We start from the raw sequence: 20527 nt of genomic DNA, 5'->3' as shown, positions 1-20527 counted from the left end.
ACATGGAGCAGCTTTGCAGGAATCTAGACAGCCCTGTCCTCTCATCCCGTGCCCTTGTTCCTTGGCTACACTTTGCACTCATATTCCCTCGTTCTCGTTCCCAGCTTGGCCGTGTTTTAAGGCCGTTCTCTCACCACAGGTTATTGGGCGCTCTTCGGAGTTTAAAGGCTGATCCGTATGCTCTTGGTTTCACTTTCTGTATTCTCCTGTGTTGTTTTAGGCACTTTGTGTCATATGCAAGCTGCCCTGAGACCCTTCGGCAAGATGGAGGTCGGGTACAAAAATAGAGTTGTTATATTATAATCATTATTATTATGATTATAATACAGTAAAAATTACATGAAGCATATATCTATATATTATACTAGCTTGGGGACCCGGCGTTGCCCGGGTTATTAGAGAAAGTGGGTAATGGCGGTTCTGTATACCAAGTTTGGTCTTTATTGGTCTTTGGATAATGGCAGCATTATTTTCAGGAAGTGAGTGAAGGTACTTGAAGTCCCATCATCCATGGGCCATCCTCCTACAAACAGCAGCAGGATATAGAGTGGGTCATGGGGGCTCTGTGTGCCAAGTTTGGTCTTTATCGGTCATTAGATGAGGGTGGCAGTGGTGTCAGTAAGTGAGTGAAGGTACTGCAAGTCCCATCATCCAAAGTCCATCCCCTTTCAAACTGCAGCAGGATGTAGAGTGGATCATGGGGGCTCTGTGTGCCAAGTGTGGTCCTGATTGGTCATTAGAAGAGGGTTGCAGCAATCTTTGGAAGGGAGTGGAGGTACTTGAAGTCCCATCATCCATGGTCTGTCCTCCTCCAAACTGCAGCAGGATGTAGAGTGGGTCATTGGAGCCCCATGTGGCAAGTTTAGTCTTGATTAGTCATTGGCCAGGGTCTCAGTCATGTCAGGAAGAGAGCAAAGGTACTGCAAGTCCCATCATCCATCTCCAAAGTTTTCCAAATAACACCAGGACGTAAAGTGGGTCATGAGAGGTCTATGTGCCAAGTTTGGTCTTAATCCGTCATTGGATGAGGTTTGCAGAGGTCTCAGAATGTGATTGAAGGTACTGGAAGTTCCATCATCCATGGTCCACCCTTCTCCAAAACTGCAGCAGGATGTAGAGTGGGTCATGGGGGCTCTGTGTGCCAACTTTGGTCTTGATTGGTCATTAGATGAGTTTTGCAGCAGTCTTGGGGAGTGGAGGTACTTGAAGTCCCATCATCCATGGTCTGTCGTCCTCCAAACTGCTCCAGGATGTAGAGTGGGTCATTGAAGCTCCATGTGCCAAGTTTAGTCTTGATGAGTCACTGGCGAGGGTCTCAGTGGTCTCAGGAAGTGAGTGAAGTGACTGCAAGTCCCATCATGCATTGTCAAATTATTCCAAACCGCACCAGGATGTAGAGTGAGTTATGCGGGCTCTCTGTGTAAATTGTGGTCCTGATCCATCATTGTTGGCAGTTATGGTCTTAGGAAGGGAGTGCAGGTATTGCAAGTCCATGGTGCATCCTCCTTCAAACTGTACCTGGATGTAGAGTGCGTCATGGAGACTCAGTGTGCCAAGTATGGTATTTATTGGTAATTGGATGAGGGTTGCAGTGGTCTGAAGAATTGAGCAATGGTACTGCAAGTCCCAAAATCCACGGTCCATCCCCGGCCAAACCACACCAGGACGTAAAGTGGGTCATGAGAGGTCTCTGTGCGAAGTTTGGTCCTGATCAGTCATTGGATGAGGTTAACAGCGGTCTCAGAATGTGAGTGGTGGTACTGCAAGTCCCATCATCCATGGTTCATCCTCCTCCAAACTGCAGTAGGATGTAGAGTGGGTGATGGGGGCTCTGTGTGCCTATTTCGGTCTGTATTGGGAGTGTTCTGACCCAGCCCCCTTTGGCCTTTCCTTTCCTCTCTTTGTCATCTCGGAATGTTGGATTTGAGGCTGGCCAATCAGAGACCATATGCAGATTTCCTTCTGTCATGCCCCGTTTCTGCCATGAACCCTCTTCTCCACCAGGGGCTCCTATTGAAGCTGCCCAATCAGAGACCATATGCAAATAGCAGCATAGTGGCAGCCAATCAGAAAGCTGCCACAAACTTTTCCGCCCTACGTCCTCCCTCCGTCCTCCCTCACATACAAACACTCTTCTTTATTATATACTAGCTTGGGGACCCGGCGTTGCTCGGGTTATTAGAGAAAGTGTGTAATGGTGGTTCTGTATGCCAAGTTTGGTCTTTATTGGTCTTTGGATAACGGCTGCATTATTTTCAGGACTAGCTTGGGGACCTGGCGTTGCCCGGGTTATTAGAGAAAGTGGGTAATGGTGGTTCTGTATGCCAAGTTTGGTCTTTATTGGTAATTGGATGAGCGTTGCAGTGGTCTCAGGAATTGCGCAAAAGTACTGCAAGTCCCATAATCCATGATCTATCCCTAGCCAAACACACACCAGGACGTAAAGTGGGTCATGAGAGGTCTATGTGGCAAGTTTGGTCCTGTTCAGACATTGGATGAGGTTAACAGCGGTCTCAGAATGTGAATGATGGTACTGTAAGTCCCATCATCCAAAGTCGATCCTCCTTCAAACTGTAGCAGGATGCAGAGTGGGTCATGGGGGCTCTGTGTGCCAAGTTTGATCTTGATCAGACATTAGATGAGGGTTGTAGCTGTCTTGGGAAGGGAGTGGAGGTACTTCAAGTCCCATCATCCATGGTCTGTTCTCCTCAAATGTGCACCAGGATGTAGAGTGGGTCATGGGGACTCTGTGTGCCAAGTTTGGTCTTGATCAGTCATTGGCAAGGGTCTCAGTGGTCTCAGGAAGTGAGTGAAGTGACTGCAAGTCCCATCATCCATTGTCAAATTCTTCCAAACCGCACCAGGATGTAGAGTGGGTTATGCGGGCTCTCTGTGTAAATTGTGGTCCTGATCCATCATTGTTTATTATTATTATTATTATTATTAACTTTATTTGTACCCCGCGAGCATCTCCCGAAGGATTCGATGCGGCTTACACAGGCCGAAGCCACAGACACAATACAATAGAAAACATAACAAGCAATAACCGAAGCAAATTAAAACAAAACAAATCAAATCAAATCAAAATTAGCAAAACAACAGTAACTATACATCAGGACATATTAAAAACTGGTTCGGCCAGTGAGAGGTACAAGGTTAAAAGTGCTGAAATGGTAGGAGGGGCGTCGGGATTAAAGTACGGTGTGCAGCAATATTAACTGTGCTAAAGTGCTATTAGGACTTAGGATGGGGTTCCTAATCCGGGAAGGCACAACGGAGCAGCCAAGTTTTCAGGTTCTTTCTGAAAACTGCTAGTGTAGGGGCCTGTCGGAGATCTTTTGGGAGGGCGTTCCAGAGTCGGGGGGCCGCCACGGAGAAGGCCCTGTCCCGCGTCCCCACCAACCGCGCTTGCGACGTAGGCGGGATCACGAGCAGGGCCTCCCCCGATGATCGAAGCGAGCGTGTAGGTTCGTAAATGGAGATACGGTCACGCAGGTAGGATGGTCCCAAACCGTTTAGGGCTTTATAGGTGAGCACCTGCACCTTGAATTGGGCTCGGAAGATGAAAGGCAGCCAGTGGAGCTCCTTAAACAGAGGGGCAGACCTCTCTTGATAATGAGCTCCAGTTAACATCCTGGCTGCTGCACGTTGGACCAGCTGCAGTTTCCGAGCCGTCTTCAAGGGTAGCCCCACGTAGAGCGCATTACAGTAATCCATTCTAGAGGTGACCAAGGCATGGACCACCCCGGCCAGATCAGCCTTCACGAGGTATGGTCGCAGTTGGCGCACGAGTCTCAGTTGCGCAAAAGCCCTCCCGGATACCGCCGACACCTGAGCCTCAAGCGTGAGCGAAGAATCCAGGAGGACACCCAAACTGCGGACCTGAGGTTTCAGGGGGAGTGTAACCCCGTCCAACACAGGTAACCACCCTATACCCCGATCCGGCTTACGGTCGACCAAGAGGACCTCTGTCTTATCGGGATTGATCTTCAGCTTATTCTTCCTCATCCAGATCGACACAGCGGCCAGGCACTTGTCTAGCACCTGAGAAGCCTCCTTGGAGTTAGGTGGAAAGGAGTAGTAGAGTTGTGTGTCATCTGCATAGAGATGGCACCCAACTCCAAAACTCCGGATGACCTCTCCCAGCGGTTTCATATAGATGTTAAAAAGCATGGGAGACAGAATAGAGCCTTGCGGGACCCCACAGGACAAAGGCCAGGGGTCCGAGCAGGCGTCACCCAGCTTCACCATCTGGGTTCGTCCCTCCAGGAAGGACTGGAGCCACGACAGAACCGTGCCCCCAAGGCCCATCCCAGAGAGGCGACCCAGAAGGATACCATGATCGATGGTATCGAAAGCCGCTGAGATTGTTGGCAGTTATAATGGTTTTAGGAAAAGAGTGCAGGTATTGCAAGTCCCATCGTCCATGGTGCATCCTCCTCCAAGCCGCACCAGGATGTAGAGTGGGTCATGGAGACTCAGTGTGCCAAGTTTGATCTTTATCGGTAATTGGATGAGGGTTGCAGTGGTCTGAAGAATGAGCAATGGTACTGCAAGTCCCATAATCCACGGTCCATCCCCGGCCAAACCACAGCAGGACATAAAGTGGGTCATGAGAGGTCTCTGTGCGAAGTTTGGTCCTGATCAGTCATTGGATAAGGTTAACAGCGGTCTCAGAATGTGAGTGATGGTACTGCAAGTCCCATCATCCATGGTTCATCCTCCTCCAAACTGCAGTAGGATGTAGAGTGGGTGATGGGGGCTCTGTGTGCCTATTTCGGTCTGTATTGGGAGTGTTCTGACCCCGCCCCCTTTGGCCTTTCCTTTCCTCTCTTTGTCATCTCGGAATGTTGGAAATGAGGCTGGCCAATCAGAGACCATATGCAAATTTCCTTCTGTCATGCCCCGTTTCTGCCATGAACCCTCTTCTCCACCAGGGGCTCCTATTGAAGCTGGCCAATCAGAGACCATATGCAAATAGCACCACAGCGGCAGCCAATCAGAACGCTGCCACATACACCGCCCTCCCTCTGTCCGCCCTCTGTCCTATACAAACAAACACTCTTCTTTATTATATACTAGCTTGGGGACCCGGCGTTGCCCGGGTTATTAGAGAAAGTGGGTAATGGCGGTTCTGTATGCCAAGTTTGGTCTTTATTGGACTTTGGATAACGGCTGCATTATTTTCAGGAAGTGAGTGAAGGTACTTGAAGTCCCATCATCCATGGTCCACCCTTCTCCAAAACTGCAGCAGGATGTAGAGTGGGTCATGGGGGCTCTGTGTGCCAACTTTGGTCTTGATTGGTCATTAGATGAGTTTTGCAGCAGTCTTGGGTAGTGGAGGTACTTGAAGTCCCATCATCCATGGTCTGTCGTCCTCCAAACTGCTCCAGGATGTAGAGTGGGTCATTGAAGCTCCATGTGCCAAGTTTAGTCTTGATGAGTCATTGGCGAGGGTCTCAGTGGTCTCAGGAAGTGAGTGAAGTGACTGCAAGTCCCATCATCCATTGTCAAATTCTTCCAAACCGTACCAGGATGTAGAGTGAGTTATGCGGGCTCTCTGTGTAAATTGTGGTCCTGATCCATCATTGTTGGCAGTTATAATGGTGTTAGGAAGGGAGTGCAGGTATTGCAAGTCCCATCGTCCATGGTGCATCCTCCTTCAAACTGCACCTGGATGTAGAGTGTGTCATGGAGACTCAGTGTGCCAAGTTTGGTATTTATTGGTAATTGGATGAGGGTTGCAGTGGTCTGAAGAATTGAGCAATGGTACTGCAAGTCCCATAATCCACGGTCCATCCCCGGCCAAACCACAGCAGGACATAAAGTGGGTCATGAGAGGTCTCTGTGCGAAGTTTGGTCCTGTTCAGTCATTGGATGAGGTTAACAGCGGTCTCAGAATGTGAGTGGTGGTACTGCAAGTCCCATCATCCATGGTTCATCCTCCTCCAAACTGCAGTAGGATGTTGAGTGGGTGATGGGGGCTCTGTGTGCCTATTTCGGTCTGCATTGGGAGTGTTGTGACCCAGCCCCCTTTGGCCTTTCCTTTCCTCTCTTTCTCATCTCGGAATGTTGGATTTGAGGCTGGCCAATCAGAGACCATATGCAAATTTCCTTCTGTCATGCCCCGTTTCTGCCATGAACCCTCTTCTCCACCAGGGGCTCCTCTTGAAGCTGCCCAATCAGAGACCATATGCAAATAGCAGCATAGTGGCAGCCAATCAGAAAGCTGCCACAAACTTTTCCGCCCTACGTCCTCCCTCCACATACAAACACTCTTCTTTATTATATATATATAGATATATAGATATAGATATAGATAGATTATATACATATCTTGAATGTCTTATATGGGGTTGGTTTACAGCAGGTTAAACCGACCTTGGAATTGTCTACAGACCACGCCTGCCCTTCAGCTCAGGAATGGAGATGAGCGCAGAGTCCCAGAGTCGGACACGACTGGACTTCATGTCAGGAGAAAACCTTGACCGTTACCCTTATCTTAACCTCCAGGATGCCAGTTAAACGGAATTATCTGTCAGAGTGAAACCCTTGGGGTCTATGCACAGCGGAATTGAGGTTACCAGATCACACAGACGCAACACAGGACTAACTGCAGATTTCAGTTCCAACAATAACAAAGTTTACTTAGCACACCTTAAGACAGGTCGACTTCAAGCGGACTACATCATGAACACTACAAAGCACAGCACACAACCGTTCTCAGGACATCTGCTTATCTCATTTCTCAGCCTGGCTGGATCCTCCCTTTTTCTTCCCAGGCAGGAAAAAATCTTATCTCACTTCTGTCAAGGTCTTTACTCTTTCTGCCTCTAGCAACAACAATTCTAGCATACAACTGAACATAACTGAATCCATTTGGAATACATATGAACATCATTGTTAAACATATTGAAACACATTGAAAAACATACATGCATACTTTCAATAATCCTGACATTATCATGTCACAAAACGATGTATGTCGAAAAAGTGTATCAGCAACATGAAAAGTTTGGAAAACTCTCTTAGAGAGTGTCTCTGGGGCCAGACACCACTGTTCTCTCCAATGTGAATTCCGTGTCTATGTAGACTTCAACTCTCCAAGAAGCTCTTTTCACACGCCATAGGGTTTCTCCCCAGGGTGAGTTCACTGATGTGAACCTAGACCTGATCTGCAGCTGAAGCTTTGTCCACACTCCAGGCATGTCTAGGGTTTCTCCCCAACGTGAATCCTTTGAAGTGTATGTATACTTCCATTCTGAGTGAAGCTCTGTCCACTCTCTAGGCATTTATCAGGTTTCTCCCCAATGTGAGTCCTTTGATGTCTATATGTAGATTTCCAGTCTCACTGAAGCTCTGTCCACACTCCAGGCATGCATAGGGTTTCTCCCCAGTGTGAGTCCTCGGATGTGTGTGTAGATCTCCACTCAGGGCAAAGCTCTGCCCACACTCCAGGCATGTATAGGCTAATTTATTTGTACTCCACTGCTGCTATGGTACATGAGAAAGAACAACCAAGGTAGCATTTTAGGTATGTTAATCGTTTCCTCAGGGTCTGTGCCTTAATTGTCAATTATGTTATCAGTATAATTATGTTTATTGGATTACTCATATTTTGTTTTTTTATGTTGATCTTAAATTTTCTTTTGTTATAAGTTTATGTTATTATTTTGTTTTATTTTTAAGATGCTAGTATTCACATAGGGCATTGAATGCTAGATTATTTGTTTTTATGTAAACCGCCCTGAGTCCCCTTGGGGAGAGACGGTGGTCTATAAAAGAAGTTTTAATGCATTATTATAGTATATATATTATTTCCCCCCAATGTGAGTCCTTTGATGTCTACATAGATTTGAACTTTCAGTGAAGCTCTGCCCACACTCCAAGCATTTATAGGGTTTCTCCCCAGTGTGAGTCTTTTGATGTGAATGTAGGTTTTTACTCCAAGCAAAACTCTTTCCACACTCCAGGCATTTAAAGAGTTTCTCCCCAGTGTGAATCATTTGATGTTTATGTAGAGTTGACCTCTGAGAGAAGCTCTGTCCACACTCCAGGCATTTAAAGGGTTTCTCCCCAGTGTGAGTCTTTTGATGTGAATGTAGAGTTGAACTGTGAGTGAAGCTCTGCCCACACTCCAGGCATTTAAAGGGTTTCTCCCCAGTGTGAATCATTTGATGTCTATGTAGAGATGACCTCTAAGAGAAGCTCTGCCCACACTCCAGGCATTTAAAGGGTTTCTCCCCAGTGTGAGTCCTTTGATGTGAACGTAGATGTCCGCTCAGAGAGAAGCTCTTTCCACACTCAAGGCATTTAAAGGGTTTCTCCCCAGTGTGAGTCCTTTGATGTCTACGTAGACTTCCATTCTCAGTGAAGCTCTCTCCACACCCCAGGCATTTAAAGGGTTTCTACCCAGTGTGAATTCTTTGATGTGAACGTAGACTTCCGTTATCAGTGAAACTCTTTCCACACTCCAGGCATTTATAAGGTTTCTCCCCAGTGTGAGTCCTTTGATGTCTACGTAGACTTCCATTCTCAGTGAAGCTCTGTCCACACTCCAGGCATTTAAAGGGTTTCTCCCCAGTGTGAGTCCTTTGATGTTTACTTAGATGTTCACTCCTACTGAAGAACTGGCTACACTCTAGGCATTTATAAGGTTTCTCCCCAGTGTGAATCCTTTGATGTCTACGTAGACTTCCATTCCGAGTGAAGCTCTGTCCACACTCCAGGCATTTATAGGGCTTCTCTCCAGTGTGAGTCCTTTGATGTTTACGTAGATTTCCACTGTGAGTGAAGCTCTGTCCACACTGTAGACATGTATAGGGTTTCTCCCCAGTGTGCGTCCTTTGATGTGTACGTAGATTTCCATTCTCAGTGAAGCTCTGTCCACACTCCAGGCATTTAAAGGGTTTCTCCCCAGTGTGAGTCCTTCGATGTCTACGTAGAATTCCACTCTGAGTGAAGCTCTTTCCACACTCCAGGCACTTAAAGGGCTTCTCCCCAGTGTGAGTCCTTAGATGTGTACGTAGATTTCCCCTATCAGTGAAACTCTTTCCACACTCCAGGCATTTATAAGGTTTCTCCCCAGTGTGAATCCTCTGATGTGAACGTAGAGTTCCATTCTCAGTAAAGCTCTTTCCACACTCCAGGCATTTATAGGGTTTCTGCCCAGTGTGAGTCCTGTGATGTGTACGTAGGTGTGAATTCTGAGTGAAGCTCTGTCCACACTCCAGGCATGTATAGGGTTTCTCCCCAGTGTGAATCCTCTGATGTGAACGTAGACTTCCATTCTCAGTGAAGCTCATTCCACACTCCAAGCATTTAAAGGGTTTCTCTCCAGTGTGAGTCTTTTGATGTAAATGTAGATTTCCCCTATGAGTGAAGCTCTGTCCACACTCCAGGCATTTATAAGGTTTCTCCCCAGTGTGAATCCTCTGATGTCTACGTAGAGTTCCATTCTCAGTAAAGCTCATTCCACACTCCAGGCATTTATAGGGTTTCTCCCCAGTGTGAGTCCTTTGATGTTTACGTAGAGTTGAACTGAGAGTGAAGCTCTGTCCACATTCTAAGCATTTATATGGTTTCTCCCCAGTGTGAATTCTTTGATGTGAACGTAGACTTCCATTCTGAGAGAAGCTCTGTCCATACTCCAGGCATGTATAGGGTTTCTCCCCAGTGTGCGTCCTCTGATGTGAACGTAGGTCTTTACTCCAAGCAAAACTCTTTCTACACTCCAGGCATTTATAGGGTTTCTCCCCAGTGTGAGTCCTCTGATGTGAACGTAGATGTGAACTCCAAGCAAAACTCTTTCCACACTCCAGGCATTTATAGGATTTCTCCGCCATATCAACAGTAATAAGGGTGTTTATTGCAATACAGATACTTGACTCCTCTTTTCTTTCTTATCTGTTGGGTCAAGAATTCTGCAAGATCATCACCTTGAGAGGATTTCTTCTTCCTATGTTATTGGTTTCTTTACTGCATTCAAGAGGTGGCTCCATAGAATCCTCATTTACCTGGTTAAGAAAGAAGTGAAAGATTATTATTATTATTATTATTATTATTATTATTATTATTATATTGATTCATAGCCTGCTTTATCTCCCCTCATGGATACTCAAAGCAGCTGAACATAAAACATCAGCATACAATTTAAAACATAAAAGATGCAAACATTAAAACAGAACTAAATATAAATGGTATTTAAAAATTCCCAGATCAAAACCATTAATAATAACAATAAATAAACTTTAATAAACATTAAAACATACTCAAGGTTAAAAACCACAACACCCCCTGAATTGATCTTTAAAATCTTCTTCTTTAAAAGCCTGCCTGAATAAAAAAGGTTTTAGCCTTCTGCAATAAGGACAACAGCAAGGAGGGGGCCATTTTGGCTTCCTTGAGGAGGGAGTTCCAGAGTTGAGGGGCAGACACCGAGAAGGCCCTCTCCCTCATTCCCACCAGCCAAGCTTGAGATGGAAGTGGGATCAAGGGAAGGGCCTCTCTTGAAGATCTCGGTGACCAGGCAGGTCGATATAAGGCAGTGTTTCCCAACCTAGGGGGCGGGGCCCTTGGGGGGCAGCAAGGGGGCTTTCAGAGGGGTCACCAAAGACCATCGTAAAACGCATATTTCTGATGGTCTTAGGAACCCTTTTGAAGATCTCTCTGCCTGTCCTTCTCTTCCTTTTCAGTGTTGGTGAACTACAACTTCCAGAATTCAAAAACAGTCCCCAACCCCACCAGTATTCCATGTTGGCCATGTAGGTAGTGTGCCAAGTTTGGTGCAGATCCATTGTGGGCTGGGTTCAGAGTGCTCTCTGATTGTAGGTGAATCCCAGTAACTACAACTCCCAAATGCCAAGCTCTATTCTCCCCAAATTCCGCCAGTGTTCACAGTTGGCTACACTGAGTATGCGTACCAAGTTTGGTCCAGATCCATCACAGCCTGAGTCCACAGTCCTCTCTGGATGTAGGTGAACTACAACTCCAAAACTTAAGGTCAATGCCTACTAAACCCTTTGAGTATCTGCTGTTAGTTATGGGAGTTATTTGTGCCAAGTTTGATTCAATTCAATCGTTGGTGGAGGTCAGAATGCTCTTTGATTTGAGGTGAAGTATAAATCCCAGCAACTACAACTCCCAAATGACAAAATTAACTCCCCAACCCCACTGGTATTCAAATTTGGGCAGTGAAGATCATTGCCACGTGGAAACCGATGTCCTCAATGCGGGAGAACATGCGGGTCAAGACTAGGGCTCCACAGCCATCTGCAGACCCACCGCCAAGACACCACATCTGGAAGACCCTCGTCCTCGAGCCACGAGGGACTGCCTAATTAGTAAGTAAATTTGGGCATATCGGGTATTTGTGCCAAATTTGGTCCAGTGAATGAAAACACATCCTGCATATCAGATATTTACCTTACAATTCATAACAGCAGCGGAATTAAACCCCCAAACTGCGGACCTGTGATTTCAGGGGGAGTGCAACCCCGTCCAGTACAAGTTGCCACCCAATACCCTGGTCAGCCGAGCAACTGACCTGGAGGACTTCTGTCTTGTCAGGATTGATCCTCAGCTTATTCTCCCTCATCCAAGTCGGTACAGCAGCCAGGCACTGGTCCGGTATCCTCGGGGCTTCCTTGGAGTCAGATGGAAAAGAGTAGTGGAGTTGGGTGTCATCTGTGTAGAGATGGCACCGCACTCCAAAACTCAGGATTACCTCTCCCAGCGGTTTCATGGCTCAAGAGCAGTACGTGTGAAAAAGATCTTGGGACAAGTTAAACATGAGCCCACAATATGATATGGTGGCAAAAAAGCCAATAGCCTGCATCAATAGGAGCCTAGTGTCTAGATCTAGAGAAGTCATGCTCCCCATGCTCTATTTTGCTTTGGTTAGACCACACCTGGAATATTGTGTCCAATTCTTGGCATCACAATTATTGAGAGATATTGACAAGCTGGAATGTGTCCAGAGGAGAGCGACTAAAATGATAAAAGGTCTGGAGAACAAGCCCTATGAGGAGCGGCTTAAAGAGCTGGGCATGTTTAGCCTAAAGAAGAGAAGGCTGAACTTCCTCACTGTGAGACCCATTCAGCAGTGGAACTCTCTGCCCCGGAGTGTGATGGATGCTCCTTCTTTGGAAGCTTTTAAACAGAGGCTGGATGGCCATCTGTTGAGGGTGCTTTCAATGCGATTTTCCTGCTTCTTGGCAGAATGGGGTTGGACTGGATGGCCCACCAGGTCGATGATTCCTTTTAACTTTTTATATTGCCCCTTCTTTCTCTAAATAACCAAATAATAACTGTATTGATGCCTGTAAAAAGGATTCTTACTAACAGTCCCAAACACTAGGTTCTTGTGACCTCACTACCTCTGAGGATGCTTGCCATAGATGTAGGCGAAACGTCAGGAGAACACGGCCATCTAGCCCGAAAAAACCCACAAGAACCTATTGATTCCAGCCATGAAAGCCTTCGACAATACATAGTCCCGAACGCTGCTCACAAATTCTAAAAGATTATTTAAATTCAATTATTTGTATGGAGGCTGTTTAAGCTTGGCCACCAAACTCTGTATTCTGAGGTAATATTTGGTGATCACTGGCTACCACACTTTAAAGGAATATTTAGCTTTTGGTTTGACAAGAACTTTTTAATAGCTTGCATGTGCTGGATTTGCACTCAGGGCTCTGACCTGAGATTCCTTTAAATAAACGCTGCCACCAATCTTAAAATTCTGTTTCTCCAAACTGCAATGGGACTAGTTCACACAGAGGCACTCTTGAGACAGTTGTTGTTTAACGAAGAACAAAGTTGTTTATTTGTGTGAACTTCAACAATACAGGCACTTAAGCTTAACGGTTGCAATAATAAATTGGAGCGTATGGTTACTTTAAAAACAGTTCAATACTTGGTTTCAAAACAACTCTTCACTCCCTCCGGAAAAAGTAGCAGACTTCCCTCTAACTAGAATTCCTAAAAACTCCAGGCAGTCCTTTCTCTTGGGTCTATCTATTCTCTACGCCAGCTATTCTACCTAAAAACTGACCACTTTGGCTCCTATAACTGCTCTTCTCCCTAACACACTCAAAACCTCTTCTTCTTTATTTATTTATTTATCCATTTATATTTATTTACAGTATTTCTATACCGCTTTTCTCGCCCCTACTTAGGGGGACTCAAAGCGGTTTACACATAACTGACAAAACTTCAGTGCCATACACTGGACACTGACGCGATGCCAAACCATAACAACCACAATTAAACATAAATAAATAGACAGTACGTAAGCAATCATTAAAACAATAAATAATAAGAACAGTCTCGCCAACCCTCAGACCCTGAGCTTTTCCCTGGCCTAAAAGTAGGCAATTCATCACAATGCCCCGCCCCCATCTCCCAAAGGGACTCAGGGTGTCTTACAAAACAGCACATATTGGTACTGTGAAACACGTAAAATACAAGTAAGATATATCAATGTTAGTAATAGCACAATATCAAAGCATAAACAACACTTACGGAAGACAAAACCCAACTTAATGGGATAAAACAATATTCAAATATTCAACGACAGTAATTAAAATGGACACTACTAAAATCCAAGTGACATAAAGAGCATCCAAATTCTCAGAGTGAGTATTCCTTCTTTTCATTTTATCAACTTATTCAAACTCTATTTTTTTTTTACTACAGGAGAGTCTTGCGTTTGCCACCTAAATGGGCCGGCAAAATGTTGGATATGCGTAAATCTTGGATAACACGGATTAAGGAAAAGCCTATTAAACGTCCTAAAAGCCTATTAAATTGCATTACAACTTTACAAATTATGCACCAAAACATCATGTTTTACAACAAATCAACAGAGAAAGAAATTCAATATACAGTAATGTTGCGAGTCCCCTTCAGGGTGAGAAGGGCGGAATATACTTTAAATAAATAGTAATTACTGTATTTACGAATTTAGCACCAAAACAGACAAGAATTCTTTTTCTTTCTCTCACCCTGGATGTTATTCCACAGGTAAACATACACTCCACTTCCCTCACCAGTGGATCCGGGTGGGAGGCAGACCCGTTGGATAAGTGAAGGTCGGATAAGTGAGTCTCTACTGTATTAATAGCAGCCAAAATAGAATCTGTTGATAATGATGTCTGTGATGAGCCACATGGAGCAGCTGTAGAGGAAACTAGACAGTAGGCATGGGCAATCCATGGTTCTCAATGGTCCTAAAGTACTTACAAAACTAGAGAGTGCTGGTGCTGTGTTGCTAAAGTTTTGATGGGGAAATTTTTGGAACTTTAACAAAACTTTTAAGAATTCGTTATAAATTGCAGTTCCTGATTGGTTCTGTCATAAAAATTGCCAATAAGAAAATAATGAGATTTTGAAAATTTTGTTAGAGTTCTGAAATTTTCACCACCAGAAGTTTAGCAACACTTTAGAAGCAAACCACCAGGGCCCCTAGTTTTGTAACTACTTTAGAACCATGGATTGCCCATGCCTACTAGACAGCACTGAACTTTCATCCCATGCCCTCTTTCCTTAGCTACAATTTGCACGAATATTCCCTCGTTCTCGTTTACAGCTTGGCCATGTTTTACGCAGTTGTCAACATATGTTATTGGGCGTTGTTCAGAGTTTGAACTACTGTATCATATGCTCTTGGTTTCACTTTCTGTATTGGCCTGTATGTTTATTTTATACGTTGTTTTAGGCACTTCATGTCATATGCAAGCCGCCCCGAGTCCCATTGGGGAGATGGAGGAAGGGAACAAAAATGAAGGCGCTATTATTATTATTTTACTGACACAAAAATACCGAATGATACAACAAAGAGAGTGTCTCTGGGGCAGAAACCACTGTTCTCTCCAATGTGTATTCTATGTCGATGTAGAGTTCAACTCTCCAAGCAGCTCTTTCACATGCCTTGAGTTTATAGGGTTTCTCCCCAGCGTGAGTTCATTGATGTGAACATAGACCTGAACTGCAGCTGAAACTCTGTCCATACTCTAAGGATGTCTAGGGTTTCTACCCAGTATGAATCCTTTGATGTCTATGTAGATTTCCAGTCTCAGTGAAGCTCTGACCACACTCCAGGCATGTATAGCCCAATGTATTTGTACTTTGTTTTCTCAGCATCTATGTCTTAATTGTTTATTATGTTAGGAGTATAATTATGTTTATTTGATTACTCAGATTTTATTTTGATGTTATTTTTTTCTTTTGTTATATGTTCTTATTTTATATTATTTTAAAGATCTTAATATTCACATTGGGCATTAAATGTTTGATTTTGTGTGTGTGTGTGTGTGTGTATAGACCGCCCTGGGTCCCCTTGGGGAGAGACGGCGGTCTATAAATAAAGATTTATATATATAATTATATTATATATCACTCAGAGCAAAACTCTTTCCACACTGCAGGAATTTATAGGGTTTCTCCCCTGTGTGAATTCTTTGATGTGTATGTAGAGTTCTATTCTCAGTTAAACACTTTCTACACTATAGACATTTAAAGGGTTTCTCCCCAGTGTGAGTCCTTTGATGTCTACGTAGATTTCCACTCTGAGTGAAGCTCTGTCCACACTCCAGGCATTTATAGGGTTTCTCCCCAGTGTGAGTCTTCTGATGTCTACGTAGATGTGAACTCCAAGCGAAACTCTTTCCACACTCCAGGCATGTATAGGGTTTCTCCCCAGTGTGAGTCCTTTGATGCGATCGTAGACTTGAACTGTGAGTGAAGCTATGTCCACATTCTAGGCATTTATATGGTTTCTCCCCAGTGTGAGTCTGCTGATGTGAACGTAGATGTCCATTCCGAGAGAAGCTCTTTCCACACTCCAGGCATTTATAAGGTTTCTCCCCAGTGTGAGTCTTTTGATGTGAACGTACATGTACATTCTGAGAGAAGCTCTTTCCACACTCCAGGCATTTAAAGGGTTTCTCCTCAGTGTGAGTCTTTTGATGTCTATGTAGGTTGTTACTGCAAGCAAAACTCTTTCCACACTCCAGGCATTTAAAAGGTTTCTCCCCAGTGTGAGTCCTTTGATGTCTACGTAGACTTGAACTGTGAGTGAAGCTCTGTCCACATTCTAGGCATTTATATGGTTTCTCCCCAGTGTGAGTCTGCTGATGTGAACGTAGATGTGAATTCTGAGTGAAGCTCTGTCCACACGCTAAGCATTTAAAGGGTTTCTCCCCAGTGTGAGTCCTTTGATGTGAACGTAGATGTCCATTCCGAGAGAAGGTCTGTACACACTCCAGGCATTTATAGGGTTTCTCCCCAGTGTGAGTCTTTTGATGTGAACGTAGATGTCCATTCTGAGAGAAGCTCTTTCCACACTCCAGGCATTTATAGGGTTTCTCGCCAGTGTGAGTCTTTTGATGTGAACGTAGATTTGAATTCTGAGAGAAGTTCTTTCCACACTCCAGGCATTTAAAGGGTTTCTTCTCAGTGTGAGTCAGCTGATGTGAACGTAGATGTGAATTCTGAGTGAAGCTCTGTCCACACTCTAAGCGTTTATACGGTTTCTCCCCAGTGTGAGTCTTTTGATGTCTATGTAGGTTGTTACTGCAAGCAAAACTCTTTCCACACTCCAGGCATGTGTAGGGTTTCTCCCCAGTGTGAGTCCTTTGATGTGAACGTAGGTTTGAATTCTTAGCAAAGCTCTGTCCACACTCCAGGCATTTAAAGGGTTTCTCTCCAGTGTGAATACTTTGATGTGAACGTAGATGTCCACTCTGAGTGAAACACTTTCTACACTCCATGCATTTAAATGGTTTCTCCCCAGTGTGAATCCTTTGATGTGAACGTAGATGTTCACTCTGAGAGAAACTCTTTCCACACTCCAGGCATTTATAAGGTTTCTCCCCAGTGTGAGTCCTCTGATGTGAACGTAGACGTGAATTCTGAGTGAAACTCTGTCCACACTCCAGGCATTTAAAGGGTTTCTCTGCAGTGTGAGTCTTTTGATGTGAACGTAGACCTGAACTGTGGGTGAAGTTCTGTCCACACGCTAAGCATGTATAGGGTTTATCCGCCATATCAAAAGTAATAAGGGTGTTTAATTGCAATACAGATACTTGACTCCTTTTTTCTTTCTTATCTGTGAGGTCAAGAATTCTGCAAGATCATCACCTTGACATATTGCTTTCTTTACTGCATTCAAGAGGTGGCTCCAATGAATCCTCATTTACCTGCTTAGAAAAGAAGTGAAAGATTTATATTATTATTATTATTAGTAGTAGTAATAGTAGTAGTAGTATCATCATTATTATATTGATTTATAGCCTGCTTTATCTCCCCTCATGGATACGCAAAGCAGCTGAACATAAAACATCAGCATACAATTTAAAACATAAAAATATGCAGACATTAAAATAGAATTAAATATAAACGGTATTTAAGAATTCCCAGATAAAAGCCGTTAAAACATATTCAAGGTTAAAAACCACAAGACCCCTTGAATTGATCGTTAAAATCTTCTTCTTTAAAAGCCTGCCCGAATAAAAAAGTTTTAGCCTTCTGCAGTAAGGAAAACAGCAAGGAGGGGGCCATTTTGGCTTCCTTGAGGAGGGAGTTCCAGAGTCGAGGGGCAGACACCGAGAAGGCCCTCTCTCTCATTCCCACCAACCAAGCTTGAGATGGAAGTGGGACCAAGGGAATGGCCTCACTTAAAGGTCTCAGTGCCCAGGCAGGTCCATATAAGGCAGTGTTTCTCAACCCAGGTGGCGGGACCCTTGGGGGGCAGCAAGGGGGCTTTCAGAGGGGTCGCCAAAGACCATCGTAAAACACATATTTCTGATGATCTTAGGAACCCTTTCAAAGATCTCTTCGCCTGTTCTTCTCCTCCTTTTTGGTGTTTGTGAACTACTACTTCCAGAATTCAAAAACAGCCCCCCAACCCCACCAGTATTCCATGTTGGCCATGTAGGTAGTGTGACAAGTTTGGTGCAGATCCATTGTGGGCTGGGTTCAGAGTGCTCTTTGTTTGTAGGTGAATCCCAGTAACTACAACTCCCAAATGCCAAGCTCTATTCTCCCCAAACTCCACCAGTGTTCACATTTGGGTATACTGAGGATGAGTACCAAGTTTGGTCCAGATCCATCATAGCCTGAGTCCACAGTCCTCTCTGGATGTAGGTGAACTACAACTCCAAAACTCAAGGTCAATGCCTACCAAACCCTTCCAGTATTTGCTGTTGGTCATTGGAGTTATGCGTGCCACATTTGGGGCAACTCCATTGTTGTTGAAGTTCAGAATGCTCTTTGATTGAAGGTGAAGTATAAATCCCAGCAACTATAACTCCCAAATGTCAAAGTCGATCCCCCCCCAACCCCACCGGTATTCAAATCTGTGCAGTGAAGATCATGGAAACCGGTGTCCTCAATGCGGGAGAACATGTGGGTCAAGACTAGGGCTGCACAGCCATCTGCAGACCCACCGTCAAGACACCACATCTGGAAGACCCTCATCCTTGAGCTACGAGGGATCGCCTAAGTAAGTAAACCCACCACCTTCCCATACAAGTTCCACCAGCGCTGCCTCCAAAAAATCTTGCAAATCTCTTGGGAAGACATGCGGCCAATGCCAGCATGTTGGAAGAAGCAAAGACCACCAGCACTGAAGTGCTGCTCCTCCGCCAAAAACTCCGTCAAAAACTCCGTTGCTCTACTCCGAACTCAAGACCCGAAAACGGAGGACAGGAAAAGAGAGTTAAAGATGGGCTCAAAGCCAGCCTTAAAAACTGTGGCACAGACACCACGCTCATCAACCTGAAGTTCCCAGAAGACATTACAGCCTCTTCCACCATTGCCTCACCACAAGCTCCTTCCAGGAGGACAGTGATTTCTATGAGCAGAAAGAGGGAGTAGCCATAGGGAGGGAGCCCTCTCAGCCCCGTCATTGCCAACTTCTACACTTTGAAAAACAGGCCCTGGGAGGAAAAAAGCTCACATATGTGGATGACTCCTTCACCATTAGGAGCCATGGAGGAGAAGAACTCAACACATTCCTGAACCTCCTGAACAGCATCCGCTTGAACATCCAATTCACCAAGGAAAAAGAAAACGAAGGAGAACTGCCATCTCTAGATGTCCCAGTCACCCGCAAACCAGATCAACCATTGGGTCACAGAGTTTACAGAGAACATACACACACGGATAGATACGGACATCAAAACTCCAACCATCACACAAGTCAAAAAAGAAGCACCATGAAAGCCCAGGCAGACCGTGCAAAAAGAATCTGCAAAGCCCTCCTCCTCCAAGGAGAACGGAAGAACCTCAACTGGGCTTTGGGGGCCAAAGGAGACTCCACCTCAGGCATCAGAAGAGCTGCAAGACAACCGAGAACAAGCCAAGAGAGTCAAGACCAAGATCCACCCAGAGGAAAAGGGTTCTTGCCACACATCAAGGGAACCACTGACGGCAGAGGGAAGCTGATGAGGAAACACAACATACAAACTATCTGCAGACCCACCAAGGAAATCCAGCCAGTGCTCCGTTCAGCAAAGGACAAGAGGGATCCTCTCGCCTCTGCAGGAGTCTACCGTGTACCATGCAGCTGTGGACAAGTCTACAGAGGGACCACGAAATGCAGCGGAATTGCCCAAACACGTGTCAAGGAACATGAGAGGCACTGCAGACTACGTCAACCAGAGAAGTCAGCCATAGCAGAGCACTTAATGAACCAACCTGGACACAGCGTATTATTTGAGAACATAAAAATGCTGGATCACTCTGACCTCCACCATGTCAGGCGACAGAGAGAAGCCACTGAGATCCACAAGAAGCAGGTGGACAATTTCAACAGAAAGGAGGAGACTATGAAAATGAACAAAATCTGGCTAGTCATAAAAATCCTCTAAAATCAGGACAGTCAATAAAGAAAAACACTTGAAAACGGGAATTCCAGACGAAACAATCAGGGCCAGCTAATCACCTCCCAAGAAAGGATTCCCCCAGGCAGTAAGAAGCCAGGCCTTGAAAACTGCTAGGTCATTAAATGCTAGTCAAGGTGGCCAGTTGCAGCCTACACACTTGCCTCCAACACACAAGAGTTCTTTCTCCCACCCCAGAGGCTTTGAATCAGAGGCTGGAGGGCCATCTGTCAGGGGTACTTTGATTTGTTTGCATGTAATATTTGCACATTGGTACATTATAAATTGTAAGCTGGTGCTTTTATGTTAAGCCGGTGATGTTCAGGTGAGGTTTGGGAGGGAGGATGGATCACGGATGATGGTTTTTGTAGTACCCCCACCTGCTTTGGCCCCCGCCTCCACAGACCACTGCAACCCCCACGAATGATGGACCTGGACCAAACATGGGTCACAGGCCCCACATTACCCACAATACTGAGGTTTTGGGGGAGGATGGAAAGTGGACAATGGGATTTGCAGCCCCTTCACCTGCCTGCAGGGACCACTGAAACCGCACCACTGATGGACCCAGACTCAGGCCCCCAATGACCCACTTTACATCTGGTTGAGCGTTGGGGGAGGGCGGAACATGGATGATAGGA

General features: G+C 45.2%; 1 protein-coding gene and 1 pseudogene across 1 annotated transcript; both read right to left on the bottom strand.

Annotated features, from left to right (window-relative positions):
* Positions 1–6620: 6620 nt before the first annotated feature.
* Positions 6621–17185, bottom strand: LOC132772364 (zinc finger protein 850-like; annotated as a pseudogene).
* Positions 15140–17143, bottom strand: LOC137096683 (zinc finger protein 160-like). Its single transcript, XM_067466359.1, has one exon. The coding sequence runs from the start codon at positions 17046–17048 to the stop codon at positions 15507–15509; it is 1542 nt and encodes a 513-aa protein (XP_067322460.1). The 5' UTR covers positions 17049–17143; the 3' UTR covers positions 15140–15506.
* Positions 17186–20527: the final 3342 nt, after the last annotated feature.

The sequence above is a fragment of the Anolis sagrei genome, chromosome 3, assembly GCF_037176765.1.
Source record: "Anolis sagrei isolate rAnoSag1 chromosome 3, rAnoSag1.mat, whole genome shotgun sequence".
In the NCBI taxonomy this organism is placed as follows: domain Eukaryota; kingdom Metazoa; phylum Chordata; class Lepidosauria; order Squamata; family Dactyloidae; genus Anolis; species Anolis sagrei.
This window is presented reverse-complemented; position numbering and strand designations above follow the sequence as displayed.